Source organism: Ruditapes philippinarum, unplaced genomic scaffold (genome assembly GCF_026571515.1).
Source record: "Ruditapes philippinarum isolate M1 unplaced genomic scaffold, ASM2657151v2 ctg1050_1_1_1_1, whole genome shotgun sequence".
In the NCBI taxonomy this organism is placed as follows: Eukaryota; Metazoa; Mollusca; class Bivalvia; order Venerida; family Veneridae; genus Ruditapes; species Ruditapes philippinarum.
This window is the reverse complement of record NW_026860732.1, coordinates 6,923-24,084: the sequence shown is the minus strand read 5'-3', so window position 1 is coordinate 24,084 and position 17,162 is coordinate 6,923. Positions and strand designations below refer to the sequence as shown.

The 17,162-nt window shown below is 33.8% G+C and overlaps 1 protein-coding gene across 3 annotated transcripts in view; it reads left to right on the top strand.

The window, feature by feature from the left end:
* LOC132713198 (calcitonin gene-related peptide type 1 receptor-like) overlaps nt 1–16,898 on the top strand; it is a gene marked incomplete at its 3' end in the record, with an annotated part of 88,644 nt that extends 71,746 nt beyond the window's left edge. For all 3 annotated transcript variants that reach the window (XM_060695682.1, XM_060695683.1, XM_060695684.1), the window contains 3 exon segments: nt 86–199; nt 12,257–12,357; nt 16,801–16,898. In XM_060695682.1, coding sequence (XP_060551665.1) covers nt 86–199; nt 12,257–12,357; nt 16,801–16,898 — 313 coding nt within the window.
* Between the last annotated feature and the right edge of the window lie 264 nt (nt 16,899–17,162).

Below are 17,162 nucleotides of genomic sequence, written 5' to 3'. Positions count from 1 at the left end.
CAAGTTACATGCAAAACAAATATAGCATCTACATATTTGTTTTTTATTAAGCTTGCTGTGATAGTTTTACTTTTTATACTTTCAGAAGGTCCATATTGTGAAAGAAATGTTGACCTATGGGGAGGATGTTGGCCAGACACTTCAGCAGGATCGACTTCGGTAATAAATTGTCCTCCTATCCCAGCATTTGACACAAACAGTATGTTTACTTTATAATTTTAATAATTTATTTCATAAAATTTGATGTACAACAATTTGTTTATTTACTTCCGTGGTGCTCGTCCGGAAACAGAATTGCAGAATTCTGCTTTGCATCAGCTCAATTTCTGCGTTATTTGCACATTCTTGCGTATCAGACTGCCGTTGTCATTAGTTTTACCCATGCCGGAAATTTCATCTTGCATGGGGGATGCCAGATGAGTTGCTTGCTGTTCAAGTGCACGCTTAGGATGACATAATTTTACCGTTATGAATTAAGTTGTAATTACAAGCCTCGTTATCGCCCAATGGACGGGTACCCTCGGGACGTATATTCTGATCCGAACCGCAACATATTTATGCTTTAATTGATATACTCGGTGTTGTCTTGCCAATGTATTGCCGAGTGTGGCGCCGTTTTATGTCGCAACACCGCTAAATGTCGCACTTGCCGTTAAATGTCGCACCATTGCTGCTTAATGTCGCAACCGCCGCTATATGTCGCAAAAAATCGTTTGCCGTTAAATGTCGTAATGGTAACGCTAAATGTCGCACGGTTTTCACTCCTGTTAAATGTCGCAACGCAACCGTTAATTGTTGCAAGATATAAATTCATGTTAAACTAGTAGCTGATGTTGTTGCATTTAATTTGTCGTTATGTTAGTTATCTGTTACTTATCATTAGTAAACCAAAATGAATGAGCTCATATTTAAAAAGTTTAGGTCCATCTATCTGCCAGGATAGGCTTTGTTGTGACTTCAAAAATGATTGGCTGAAATAGGAGTTTCCAAATCTATAACCATAATTTATGCCTCATTGACTTTTGCACACATACGTGTTTTCATTTAAGAGCCTCCGTGCAGAGGTATTTAGCTAAGATATAACCTTACGGGCCCAACTGGACTATAAAAGCCAGCAGATGGCGCTAGGGCAGGTTTCTTATTGATTTTATGCATGCTTCACTTCAGGGACCATTTTTCAAAGATTTAAGATTAATTACCAAATACATTTAAACAACACTTGGCATGTATTTAGGCATAGATATTCTTGATATAGATTGACCAAATGTTTTCAAAATAAAACTTTGTAAAGTGTGTTTCTGGAAAAAAATACTGGCTGTCAAATTTGAAATTTGAATTTCCCTTGGAGGAGCCAACTGATCATTACAGGTCATGAACCTTCAGTAGTAAACAGACGCACGTGGCAGTGTTTGTTTCAGTGAGAGAGATTTGTAGCAGACGATATATTTCAGGGAGGGAGATTTTCAGCATACGACACATTCGAATGCTGAATACATGATAAGAAAAAACAATAACTTTTATTGATCTTACTTTATCAAAAAGTCTTTATATCCAACAAATTTACAATAATCCATTAATCTATGATTTTGTTTTAATTTCAAAGTACTGTTTTAACTTGTATTTAAATGGTTTAAACTTCATGAAAACAGCAAAAGTAACTTCCAGGTATATTTCATTTACACTATATTTTGTTGTAAATATCTTGCAGTCAAAATTACATTTCACAAATGTTTATACTTTGTATAAAATGTTTATATATTAATAGTTTAAAAATATTTTTAATTCCTGTCAAGATCATTTTTAACAGTTTTTTCTTAAAAGAAATGTCCCATGTACGGCACATCCTTTGGAGTTGTCTGACTTGATGCAGGACACAGTCGAGCATAACTTCCCTTACAGTCAGTTCAACATGTGCTGCAAGCATAAGTCTCTCCTTTCTTTCTAAATATACACTATTGCTCCAAAGTCACCTTCTGTCGAGCATAGTCTAGTATTTTCTATAAAGTTTTTTTTTCTTATTAAGTTATTTCCTGGTCTTGCTAAGCGACCATCTCCTAACCAGGCCTGAGGACTTGCAGTCACACAGGGGGAACTAAGACAGTGGTGACAAACATCTGTATTACCGGTAGCCACTTCAGATGATCCATCTTGTTGATATGTTGACAAGTTTGCATTCTCTTCAGGTATTTCTTTTTCGCAAACATCTGAGTTTACTGACTTAGTCTCAGTTGATGCTCTGCTCAAATTTTGATACTGGGTACTTGTTGCTTCAGTATCGACATCACTTGATATTTCAATATCCCACCCATGAAAACTGAATATTCCACAAGTAATTTATTTCTGTTCTTCTGTCATATAAATCACATATCTCTTTTTCTTATTATCCTGTGCCATTTTTTAGAATTCAAATTTGTATGAAATATATAAAATCAGATTATAACAGCTTAAAGATTTGCAATATTTACCTCCAAAACAAGCATCATATGTGAATTTTAATTCTACATGGCAGGCCATACAATGAACAATTATACCTCAGTGTGACAGTATCTTAATTAGGTGTTGGCAGATTAAAATGTTTCCCAGCAGAGTTTACAGTTAAAACAATGTGAAGCTGATCTCATTTTCATTTGTGTGAAGATTCATTTGTAAAGTCAGGTATACAATAGAGTGATAAACATGGATGATATTACAATGATGAGTCAGAAAAAACTGAATTGTTTAACAAAATTGACAAAATAAAATTGTTTCTTGATGGAGGACAGTTTAATAAAATATCGACATTTGAGCTACTCCACAGGCTTTGTTATTTTTTTTACTTCTCTGAACTTACCCGTTGAAGATAATGTGACAAATGAAAGTTTAGACTTTGAGCCAGAATATCAATACTGCACCTTGGAAGATGCAAAAACGGAAGACATTTTTATAGGATGTTTATCATCAGTTCAAAAACTTATAACACAAGTACAAGCCCATGATATAAAATGTAAGGAAAGATTAAGATTTGATAAATCAAATAACAAAAAAAATGCATGGGGTAATGACTGCCAATATCAAATGTAAGGAGTTCCATGCCTTGAGCTGGACGTCCTCTCCACACATGGGAAACGGAAAGTTTTTAGCAAGTTACAAATTTTGTCATGGTTATTTTTCTAGCGGCATTCTACCTAACCAATTTCAAAAACTGTGTGAAGCTTCAGATATTGCAGATTTTTTGGAAAAATATATTTCTGAAATGATGGAGACTTACGAAGAGAATGAAGTCTTAGAATCTAAAAACAATGTTCTTCAAGATAAAATTGCCATGACCGCTGCACTTTTGCCTGATGATGAAATACTGACAGGAATAAATATTGTTACTGATACCCGCCATTGTTGGCGCAAGAATGCAAAGTTCACTGATATTGTCTGTCTTGGTAAAGCAACAAACAAGTGCATTCAAGTTGAGACAGTCACCAAGTCTGATGTTCTACGAAAAAACATACTTAACTTTGTTGACCACTACAAGGGCAGTCACGACAATTTTCTACCAACTTCTCGATGCAAAACAGACCCAAATTATGAATTTTCCAAATACACAATCAAAGATGAAAAAGCTGTTTCTATTCTTACAAATTTTTTAAAATCAATGCCAGTATACAAAGATGCAGAAAAATATAGATACTGTATGGATACTCACTACGTAGAATCGTTTAATAATGCATTATTACAGTATGGAGACCAAAGAATATGTTTTGGATTAGATCCCTACAAAATCAGGATTAACTTGGCTGTCCTTGACTGGAATGAAAATGTGAATCGCCCTCAAACATCAGAAAGACAGATTCCAAATAAAAGAGATCCTTCAAGAACATACAGCATTTCAGTGAAGAAAAGAAAAACAACTGACTTCAAAAAAAATATCTGGACAAGATGGCTTGATAATGTCTTTTAATTAATCTGATTAATCTGTGAGTTATATAAACATCCATTAAACCTCTCCTGTGTAAAATCAGCTATTTTTGTTTACATTCTCTCTGCAGGTTAACACTGCATGCTATTTTTAGCTCATGGTTTATAACAGACAGTTTTACATCACTGATTAGTCACACCCACAAATACTCGCTTCCGCGGCAGCGAATGTTGCCCCTTTAAGATAGATATACATACTAGGCAGAATATTCTAGAAGTTTTATATTGTGTGTTCGCAATTCCCTATAACTTTAAAGGTTTTATGATATTGTCACTTTCAAATTTCGAATTATGGTCTAAAATATTTCATTGATGCAAAAAATTGTTTCGTACTTTTGCTTTTTTCTTTTATATTGTTCCAGTCATACACGTACGGTATGTTTTAGATAGTGGAAAATGTATATGAAAGTGTGCGGAGTCAAAATTCATATTAATATTTAGGGACTACTTTCAGATGTGTTTTTCTGTGACAGTCAATAGCTTCAGTTGTTCATTTCATTATAAAAAAAATAAAATAATTTTGTTGTTTGTTTTTATTCAATACATTGTAAGAATATGATGCCGTATGAGATTTGCAAGTTTTGTTTCCGGTTACGAAATGACTTGCCGATTTCACTAATGAATAATTGAAATATTGCATAAATTGATATCCAGCGAGAGTTTTTGTTTTTACTCGATTGTTCTGGCTCGTGAAAATATATTGACTTTTATCATATTTTGTGGAAATATATTTTATATTTCACTGAAACGAATATCCTCTTAATAGTATTTGCCAACAAGGGCATCTTTATGTCAGTCTCATTGACACGTATGAGATTGTTCAATTTTAAATGTCTTAAATGATTCTTATCAAGACGTTTTGGTCTAGGTGCTATTTTTAAAAAAAAATACTTTGTAGCATACAGCGATTGATTCTATTAGGAAGTTATGTAATACGTATACACTGTATTACAGGTTATGTTTTATACATTGATACATGTATATGTTTTGCCAATATTTGACTTGACTATATTCATTTGTAAACTTTTCTATTTTCAAAATTTAATCAATTAATTATTTCATTTACTATGGGCTAGATATTATGTAATTTATACAATAATAAGGTAAAAAATAGAATTGAGTATTTTAATACTCAACAGAATTGTGTTGAATGGAATCATTTGATATACATAACATATTTCTGATTTAATATCTTTAAATAACAGAAAACATAAGGACCTTGAAAAGAATATTATTATATTATTAGAATATTATTGACATATCAGAAAATATAATCGAATCAGTGCATTGCCCTACCGGATGCCTAGTTTTACTCTCTTTTTTTTGCTACAAATGTCACTCTTATTAGTAATATACATATAATAGACTTAATGTATTATTTATTTCAATAATACACGCCGCTGTGATGTTTATAAAACTGTCTGAAATTTCAACAGGTCATAAAATGTAATCACTGTTAATGGCTTTTAACACTTATAATCCCTCTTTGATTCTAGCACTTTTAAGTAATGAATATTTTACGTTGTTGATTCCAGTACTTTTAAGTCTTGAATATTGAGTACCGCTAATCGAAGCTAGGGTATGACTGATGTTGCACTTTTTCATAATCCCTCATGTGCAGACTCAATCAAACCGAGTCTGCAATTTCATTGTAATTATGTTGTGACTTTAGCATCTGAGATACACCTCTATGGATTACCTTTCTGCAAGGTGTGCATTAATTTCAACGGCTTCAAACTATCAGAAACGGAATACAGGATTTAACTGCACTAGATACCTTTTTGGGTGGATCATCGTTAATTTCTCTCTTTCTTAAGGCCAGTTTGAAAACAAATCCTATGTCATCAGGATTCATTTTATGAAAGAATTATACTTTTTCATCATTAGTTTTTAAAGAAAATATGTTAGAATCGAACACGTAAAGTGCGAACGTTTGATAAAAATGTTGCCTTTTCACCAAAAGTACCAAGTGACTTGCTTCATATACACTTTGATTTACAAATACGATTTGGTCTTGTTTTGATGCAATCAATATGTCTGCGAGGATTTCACTCATGAGCAAAAGAAGAGTGGTCATTATTTTTTTGCTACGACAGTTCCTCATATATTTTCAGTAAAACAAAAGCTTAGTTATTACATGTAAAATGAACCAATCACATATCTCCTCCCCGCCCAATGCCTAAATTATGCGTATGACTTCTCAAGCATTAATAGTGATCGCAAAGTCGGTGGAACTTTCAAAATAAGGCGGTTTCATAAACCAACGACTTATTCACAGTCGCATGTACCTAATGTACATTAAACTAACAACAAATTCAGTAAGCATCAAATGTATGTGACTAATGTAAGTCAAATTTGTTGCAATAAAATAGAAGACAATTGTTCGACTTAAAATAAATAGAATAATATTGTTTCCATGTTAATGTTTAGAAATAACGAAAGCACGATGGTGAGAGGTCGAAAGTACGATGTTGAAAACACGAACTTATTTCGAGTTTTCACCGTCGTACTTTGTTATTTCGACTTGTCACCATTGTAATTTTATCATCCTTGTATTGTTGTTTCGCATGATAGGTCGTCGACATTTGGTTAACATATGTTATTTCAAAATCCCTTTATGAATGGCTGACGGACGGTCCCTTTTCTTCATAGAAAAGGCGGGATACAAAAACGTATACAAATGTGTTGAATTATCAAGGGGCTTTTTGGATAAATTTTGGTCGTCAATTTATTAAACCGAATAAGATGACTTCATTTCAACCAGTTTATTTAAATACTTCAGCAAATCATGTCCTACATGATAGTTTGTTCCCAGATTACAGACATAATGGTAATATTTTAAAAAATACCACCTGCTACTTGTTTAACAATTAAAGTTTAAAATAATTAAACTTTTGCGACATTTAATGGTTGTGTTGCGACATTTAATGGTAAGGGAAAATCGTGCGACATTTAACGTTACCATTGCGACATTTAACGGCAGACTATTTTGCGACATTAAGCGGCGGTTGCGACATTTAGCGGTAATGGTGCGACATTTAGCGGTAAGTGCGACATTTAGCGGTAAGTGCGACATATAACGGCGCCACAAAGCGTGCAACCATAGTGACAAATTGAATGAAACATATGCCTATTGCCGCAAAGATGGAAGAATAATATCTTAGGATTCTTTCAAAACATTGAAGTGATGGAGTTCGTGGAAGTTTGATAAAGGTCGTAAATTTCAAACCACTTCCCCCTCACCGCCTTGGGTTTGAATATTGCCGACTTCCATTGAAATAATACGAAGAATGGCGTCTCATGCATTTCTACAACAGTAAATATGGAAATGACCTAAGCGTTGGCGTGACATCAACAAAAACAAGGACACCAAAAACAATAATGAAAAATATGAACAACAAAACAACAACGAAATGACAACAAACATTTCCCAATTCATCGAACAACAATATTTTGGAGGGTATCTTGTGTAATTTTTGAAGGGAATCTTGGGTAATTTTAACTGTAACTAAAATTTTAAAAAATCTACCTGCTGTCTTTGGATGCATATTCATGAACAACGTACCAATGAACTGATCCAACGGATAGTTTTAAAAAATATTCAATTTTATCTCGAAAAAGTATTTTTTTTTCATATGCGGAGAGTCCGATATTCATAAGAAAAGCGTCTACTCTATTAAGACCCTTTATCCATTTGTTTACCTTTAGAAACCATGTTCGTTGAAGAAATTTGAACATAAATACTAGTAGCTTTATTTTTTTTTCATTTTAGATGATTTGGATAGGGCAGTGCAGACATTGTTCTTGCTTCAAAAATTTTAATAGACGCCTTTTATATAGTAAAGCAAGGTCAAATGATTCTTTTTCTTGGATAATTTTTAAATGCCTTATCAACCATTTTTATGCTCAAATTTACGACTTTATTGTTGATCCTTTGCTTATCAAAAATTTATCCATCGTTTAATAGGGATATATTTAATAAATGTCTAAGGTGTGTGAGGTCAGTGTGTGAGTAGTGTCCTCTGTGTGTCAGGTCAGTGTGTGAGTGTGTGAGTAGTGTTTTCTGTGTGTCAGGTCAGTGTGTAAGTAGTGTCCTCCCCTGTGTGTCAGGTCAGTGTGTTAGTAGTGTCCTCCTTGTGTCATGTCAGTGTGTGAGAAGTGTCCTCTGTGTGTCAGGTCAGTGTGTTTGTAGTGTCCTCTGTGTTTTAGGTCAGTGTGTGTGTAAGTAGTGTTCTCTGTGTGTCAGGTCAGTGAATTAGTAATGTCCTCCCCCGTGTGTCAGGTCAGTACGTGTGTGTGAGTAGTGTCCTCTGTGTGTCAGGTCAGTACGTGTGTGAGAAGTGTCCTTTGTGTGTCAGGTCAGTGTGTTAGTAGTGTCCACTGTGTGTCAGGTCAGTGTGTTAGTAGTGTTATTTGTGTGTCAGGTCAGTGTGTTAGTAGTGTTCTCTGTGTGTCAGGTCAGTGTGTTAGTTGTGTCCTCTGTGTGTCAGATCAGTGTGTTAGTAGTGTTCTCTGTGTGTCAGATCAGTGTGTGAGTAGTGTCCTATGTGTGTCAGGTAAGTGTGTGAGTAGTGTTCTCTGTGTTTGAGATATGTCTTTGATTAGTGTCCTCTGTGTGTCAGGTCAGTATGTAAGAAGTGTCCTCTGTGTGTCAGATCAGTGTGTGAGTAGTGTCCTCTGTGTGCCAGGTCAGTGTGTGAGTAGTGTCCTCTGTGTTTGAAATATGTCTTTGATTAGTATCCTCTGTGTGTCAGGTCAGTGTGTAAGAAGTGTCCTCTGTGTGTCAGATCAGTGTGTGAGTAGTGTCCTCTGTGTTTTAGACATGTCTTTGATTAGTGTCCTCTGTGTGTCAGATCAGTGTGTGAGAAGTGTCCTCTGTGTGTCAGATCAGTGTGTGAGTAGTGTTCTTTGTGTTTGAAATATGTCTGTGATTAGTGTCCTCTGTGTGTAAGGTCAGGTTTGTGTGTGAGTAGTGTGCTGTGTGAGTCAGGTAAATGTGTGGGCAGTGTCCTTTGTGAGTCAGGTCAGTGTGTGTGTGAAAAGTGCCCTCTGTGTGTCAGGTCAGTGTGTTAGTAGTGTCCTCTGTGTGTCAGGTCAGTGTGTTAGTAGTGTTCTCTGTGTGTCAGGTCAGTGTGTTAGTAGTGTTCTCTGTGTGTCAGGTCAGTGTGTTAGTAGTGTCCTCTGTTCGTCAGGGCCTTTGTGAGTCAGGTTAGTGTGTGGGTAGTGTGCTGTTTGAGTCAGGTTAGTGTGTGGGTAGTGTGCTGTGTAAGCCAGGTCAATTATATATAATTATTTTATTTTATTGTCCATTTGTCATCGGCTCTTGTTTAAAATCTGGTAATTTTGAGTAAAATCTCCAAATTATTTACTAATTTGCACATATTCATTTACGACCTTCACCCTTGCCAAACATAATTACCTAATTATAATACCAAGTTGCAACCATAAAGCCGCGGCTAACAGATGTATGCCCGATTTTTTAAATGCCTTGCAGTTCTTGTGATAACTCTGAAGATGTCCTAGAGTTCACGCAAAGTACTGTTAATAATTTCATCAGTTTTGTGTTTTGTCAGAGCAACTTTTGGCAATTCTTTATCAGAGTTAGTGAGTCTTGACTACAGTAAATATAAGATAGATTAGATTTGGCTTTGATGTACAATACAAAAGAGCCGGAAACAGTGCGGCAACTAGAGGAGGGATTATTTGTATATCTTTAAAGCAGATAAAATGTTTGATGAAATTCCACCAATCCTTTGTATAAGTAGAAAAGTAATAAATTAAATTATAATATTTTCGCCCGTTCATTTACCGTCTCGTTTTGTTAGCCATAAATATGCACAATTATGAGTGATTCGTTATTTTCATAATTCTACAACCCATGATATGAACGGCGACAATTGGTGTATATCAAATAAAACATTTTACTGAAATCTTCTTTCCAGATAGAATACTTTCAGTGACAGAATATTCAACGTATAATTGTTTTGGTAATACTGCCGTTTTTATGCCCCCATAAAGTGGGGGGCATTACACTTGTCCGTACGTCTGTCCGTACGTATGCCCGTACGTCCCGAAATCTTGTGAACACAACTCCTCTTAAACCGGATGGCAGATTTTGCTTAAACTCCCAGGGATGAACAACCTTAATGTGTAGATGGCTGTGTAGATCGTAATTTTCGCTGCGACCTAATTTAACAGAATTATGGCCCTTTGTTGATTTTTTCACTATATACTATGTAGAAATTTTGTGAACGCAACTCCTCTTAAACCTGATGGCAGATTTTGCTTAAACTTCCAGGGATGAACATTCTTAATATGTAGATGGTAGTAAAGGAAGGAATATTTGCTGCGACCAAATTTAACAGAATTATGGCCCTTTGTTATTTTTTTCACTATATACCATATATATGTTGTCGGTCGGGGCATCCGTGTCCTTTGGACACAGTTCTTGTTTCTTTCAACATTATTTTAGATATTTACTTATATGCAGTTAACCTAAAATGTGTACCAGCACTAGCCTGTTCCCGCAAGTAAGACTCGCGCACACGACCTCACGATCTGTTCAAGGCCTTACGTACTTTCTAACTAAGCTTCACTGAAATATATATTTTAAGGATCGTAAAAATCTTTCGATGAATTGCTTACAAGTATTTATTCATAGAAGCAATTTGAAAACATTTTTTTTTATTATATTAAACAAGAGCTGTCACGCAAAGGTGACGATTGTCTCTTAAAAGGTATTGCAGAAAGGTATTTTGAAAAGAAAAAAAAGAATAAAAGAAACTACATTGTACTTGCTCAGTATTGTTCTTGTTACTTAAAGCCTTGACCGTGGAGGTAGAGACATTTACCTTTAACATCTAAGTGTGACCTTGAAATGTTAGGTAGTAACATTGGCCTGAATTGAGACACATTGTCTGGACGTGTAGACATTTTACGCTAAGTCATTTTAAAATCCTTCAATGCATGGCAAAGTTACAGCCCAGACACAAAGGCACATCACTTAAACAACATTCGTGTCCGGACTCCAACTTTGTCATGCATTGAAGGATTTTTAAATAACTTGACACAAAAACCTCGTCGGAACAAAGTGTCACATCTAAAGCCAATGTCCCTAACTAAAAGGTCAAGGTCATACTGAGAGGTTGAAGGTACTTACACAACATTCGTATCCGGACTTTAACTTTGTCAGACATTAAAGGATTTTAAAATCACTTGGCGCTAATGTCTACACCATCATGATGTGCCGCATCACCCATATCCCTACTGTAAAGGTCAAGGTCACACAGTTTGAAGGATCGCATTCTCACAATTAGAGTTGAAAGATACTCACATTTAATGTCGGACTGTTACAATGACATAGACAGATTTTAAAATCACCTAGCACATATGTCTACCACATAAAGACGACGTGTTGCATCTAAGGCTCATGTCCCTACCTCCAATTTCAAGGTCACACTTTAAGGTACTCATTATTACAATAAGAGTTTGAAGGTACACCTTCGGGGACGGGCTGTTACTTTGGCATTCATTGAAAGATTTTAAAATAACTTGGCACGAATGTCTACCACATCAAGACGACGCATAGCGTCTAAGATTTATGCCACTTCCTATAATGTCAAAGTAACACTTAGAGGTTGAAAGTACATATTTGTGTCCGGACTGTAAATTTGTCATGCATTGAAGGATTTTAAAATAGCTTGTCATAAAAGTGTACCACATCAAGACCAGAGCTGCATTACTGGTACTGGTACTGTAGTACAAACTGCAGCAATTTTGCAAGTACTGGTACTGATACTGAATTACTCTTACAAAATGTTGCTCCTGCCATTACTGTCTTAAAAAGGCAGTACTTTGGTTTTGATAAAAATGGCATCATTTTTTTCACATAAAGTACAGCTGTAAATTCGTACTATAAATAAATAAATAATTCTTAGTTTCTAAGTTTATAAACAAGTTTGTTCACCTCTGCATATAAATACATGTATATATAAACAATTAAAACAAGCAAATCGATGTGCATTTATTACAATCATTTCATAAAGTAGACTGAAATTTTGATTTATTCCAAATGTTTTCTTTCTGCATAATAAAATGAATCTTTGATCAAATGGGAACTTGTCAATGGAATGATGCTGTTAGAAGCTTTGACAATTTTGAACAATGAAAAAAAAGTGTTGGTGAAATGTTTCTGCCTTCAATTTCAACGAACAATCAATATCTTTCTGACGCTTAATACATACACTATTTTTAAAATATTCCTGTTCAATATTCAATTCTTATATGTCTTTTTATGTTTCTAATACAGAACATGCATACAGACAGTGTTCAGAAAATGGCACGTGGTTTAACAATGGGTCTGCCGGAATAAGAAGTGTATATGGCGAGTGTCTTTTAAAAGATGATGACGTAAGTACGCGTTGCTTGTGACAATGTCTAATGCTTCAATTACAAATGGAAAGGTAAAATGGCAATACGCATACATGTTTAAAGAAGGATTTAAAAATATTTGTTATGCTGAAAATATGGCACTGCTTAGTTATATTATTGCAACAATACAACTTTGGTACGATAGCCTAACTGTTCAAAATAGCAGATAAAGGTTTTTGAATATTTACTTATATTTTCATTGTTTAAATCCTATACTCAACACAATACATAGCGTAAAATGGACAGTGTGCGGGTATTAATTAGTCAACATGCACCCCAGTATTCGCACTGCCCGTACAGAGTGATATGAAAAAGTTTAAAAAGGGAATTGAATTCATTTAGTTTGAGATTCTAAAAATAATTTACCACACACATTTTCTAGTTCATTACCTACTGGTCACTTTCGTGTTTAAATTGAGTATTTTACAGTTTTTAATTGACAATGTGATCCACGGCAAAAAGCGATCTAGCGAAGCCTTTTAATATGGTGGCTAATTTGGTACGCTTTTGTGCGTCGCGTTTGCGCTAGCGACAACATGACAATGCGCCAAACGGCGCGTTGTCGCGCTGTCGTCTTGTCTTCCTGTCTCTAGCGCGGAACGCCAAACGGCGCATTGTCGTGCGGCGTGTTGTCGCGATGTCACATTGTCCACAACGTACAATCAAATGGGCAGACAGCAGTTCAAACGTCGACAGCTGTACCAGTATATATGTCGGCGCACGAAACACATTAAAGACGGTAAGTATTCATCTATTTTGAACATATCTCAACTGTGTTCGAGTAAATCAATGTTATGGATTCATAGTCAACATCCAAAGGAGCATACTAACAAATTTCTGGCCCTGTGCAAGCTTTACTTCACGTGAATTTTGACTGAAAATAACCACACTATCCGATGAGATGCGGCATTTTTATTTTTAAGTCACAAAAACTTATATTTTCTCATGATAATAAATCCTTTTATCATACGATTCGTAAACGTCAACATTTCGTCATTAAATATTCCAAACCATACCTTCAAAAATGCTTTTCTGTTAAAGTTATAGGGTATTTAAGTTTGAGTGTCATCAAAATTTTAGTAACGTCATCAGCCGTTCGCCTCTTTTTAATGATAACATCGACAGCCATTCATCGGCAAGAATGAATAACGCTGAAAGCCGTTCAAGGAAACAATTTTCAGAGCTTTTGTGCTACAGTAACTAGGAAATAGTTAAACTTTTTGTTCATTTAAAATATTACTTTATTTATGATACTTTCTAGACGCACAAAAACGTACCAAATCAGCACAATAATATGTTGCTTTGTTGAAATATTAAGAAACCGAACTGTCACTATTATATCTTTTTTGAAAGGGAAAAACATACTTTCTATAGTAAGTGTTTGAAATTATTTTTTGTCCAATAGGATTGCAGTATTTCAAATGAATGGTAACACATTTACTTTGGTAAATCGGCAAATGATAATCAGTCTAGTAGGTCGACTGTTAAAATAATCCAAAACACTAAGCATTGGTACTTATTTACAAAATTAAATTGTAAACACGTACTAATTACAACAAGTATGAAAATAACAGTTACTTATGTGAAAGTTTAGAATTTCGAAAAAGACGTGCTTTTATTAAATGTTGAAATTGTAAAAAGGGAGAAAATAATTTAGAAACATCGCTATCATTCAGTATATCTTATAAAGCTTATCAAAAAAAAAAAAAAAATGAAAATGATCTATCTATTATCTATTCAAGTTATGGTATTATGCTCAAAATTTATTTATGTTATATGAAAAAATCATATGAATAAATTATGAATAATGTAGTATATAACTGTCACAATAAAAAATATGCGTTAGTCAATTAAATACTGTAAGCTAAGTCAAAACTGTTGAAATAATAACTTTTTTTGATACCGAAGTTCCGACATTCTTTTATTCAACTCTGAAGAGCACCAGATATTCATAACAAATAATAGACAGTTGTACAAAATAAGAGAATTAACAATTTTCTAAGTTGTCACTAGTTTTCACGACTGTCAGGATTTGGAGCCAAAATAAAAAGTGAAGACAGCCTGGCATGGCTACTTATAAAGACTCTGAAATTGCTAGGACTGTAAAAATTGACCAATCATAATATCCCAGTTGTCCTGGCAGACTGGCAGGAAAGACAGGAATTTCTTAAAATGGCAGCCATCTTGACAGGAATAATTTTGAAAAATGTAAATTTACATGGTAAACAAATAACAAAATATGTAATGAACACTTAAATTACATGCTTCACTCAATGTACTAAAAATCTGGACCAAAAATAATAATGGTTCAAGCTTAGGAAAGTGAACTGTTGATATAAAAAGACTCTAGTGCCAGAAATTTGAATTTTCCCTCCTGACAAACTTAGACGTCATACTGGTCATCAGATTATTATGAAATACAGTAATGCCAGCTAAATATTTGGAAATTAACTTAAGTCTTAGGTAAATAAAGATAACATTCTTTGTTCATACATGTAAAATGGTAAGTATTTGTATATGTTTATAGAAATATAAGTTTTGAATTAAGGTAGACAACTTTTTTCGGTCATTTAAATGCCAGGATAAACAAAGTAAGTAAATTAATCATTTCTTAAAGTGTAAACCTCCTTATAGTGTCCTATATAGTCCTACAATCTCAAAATGTCCTATAATATGGTATTAATACCTTCATTTAACAGAAACTTATTATAAATACTTGAAATCAACAAAAACAGTCGGGAATCCTGACAGGTAAGTGTAAAGTATTTTCTTGAATATTTTTGTATCTCATTTGAAAATAAATGTCCTAGCTCAGGTTTCTTTATACTCAAAACCTAGAATTTGTTTAAAACTGATACTTAAGCTAACAAATTCTAAGTAAATTATTTGAATATGTCACTGTCTCTTACAATACTTTATCACTGACATAAAAAATGTATTTGTAAGATTTAAATAAGTTAATAACATTTCTAGATACAGTAAATGACTACTAAAATAGAACAGTCTATTTATGCCGATATGTATTGAAAAAGAATTTGATGAGTTTGTTATAAGTTTCAAGTATATATACTTGAAAAACGATTTTATAATTTGTAAGCCCTTCGGGCAAAATGTTTCTAACTTATGTATCCAATATGTCTCTTTCAAAAGTCTCCCCATATTATCATGAACTTTATCAATCGGCATGAAGGAAAAGTCATCAAGTGAATGATCTACGGAATCGAAATGAATTGCAACATTAGAAGAAAAATTGGGATGACATGTACTTCTTATATCAAATTTATGGCTGTTCATTTGATTACTGTTAATGGGTCAAGCCGGCATACTGTATTTTACATTTTTTACAAGTAATTAAATAAATCACGTCAACAGAAGTACAATTTCCATCAAAATGCATTTTGAATGTTTCTCCAGTATTTGTACTTGTGAATTTACTATTTTCTTCAATATTTTAACAGTGAGTACATCTTTTTCTATTACACTTATTAGTTTTACCGTTCATATTCCGTTCAATAAGAGTTGAATGGGCGAGGGAATCTTGAAGATTTTTGGGACGGGTTTATGATTGGTTTATGATTATGTAAATTTTTTACACTGTCATTTTCTGACAACATTAAAAGATCCCAGTATTTATTTATTATAATAAATAAATGGGGCTGAGACGGATTATATAGGATAACAAATGGTATGATATTTTGCTGCTCTGTGATATTTTCGTTATTTTCAGAAGCTTCTTCTTGGGTTGAATTATTTTTTTGCAAAAGCAGATTTTAGCTTGCAATCAGGATAATTTCTGTTCTTGAAAAAGGATTCTAAATTTATAAGAGATTCATGAAATATATCATAGTCTGAAATGATACGTCTGTAACGTTTATCTTGGCTGTATGGTATACCCTCTTTACATTTATTAGGGTGGAATGAGTTATACTCCAGATATTGATGGACATCTTTAGATTTTATATGAATTTCCGTTAATAATGTACAATTTACATTTTTAAAAATCTTAACATCAAGAAATGGCACATTTTGTTTCGATATATTATATGTAAATTTAATTGTAGGATGACATGTATTTAATTTGATTATGAAATCATGTAAGGCACTTATAGAATGATCCCATATCATAAATATATCATCTTGGCTCCGCTTTCTAGAAGCTAATAAAGCGAAACATGTTTTGATATTTAAATTTGTATTGGTTTTTGATCTAATTGACCTAAATACGTACTAATAAACTTTAACCTTTAACCGATAACTTTTAGTAATTTCTAGTTACCATAGGAATATGCGTGTATTTATCAAGCCTTGCAATAAATAAACGTTATTTACTAGTTTACATCAATTTTGGAAGAGATTACGTTTATATAAGTACACGTACCGGGATACAAACTAATTTAGAAAAACGCTTGTTTTCAATTTCAGATTGCTGACGATACTAAATATATTTACATTTTTATTGGCGGATTTTCCTTATCGCTAGTCATGCTGATAATATCGTTAGGAATATTCTTCAGATTTAAGTAAGTATTTTTTCTCTTTCTCGGTAATTTTCAAATGCTTAATAGATATACCTTTTGAATGTAATATATAACGAGACTATTTGGAAAGGACAAATACTTTTATGATGCACTTTACTTATCTGTCTAACGTATCTAAATTTGTTCAGGTTTCCTCTTCTTCTCATATTGTTATAGTTATATTGATGGCCATCCCGTTGTCGTACGCAATCTCTTACCTTGATCATAACTTTTAAGGTTCTTGGTGTGTGGCCACAACCTTTTGGA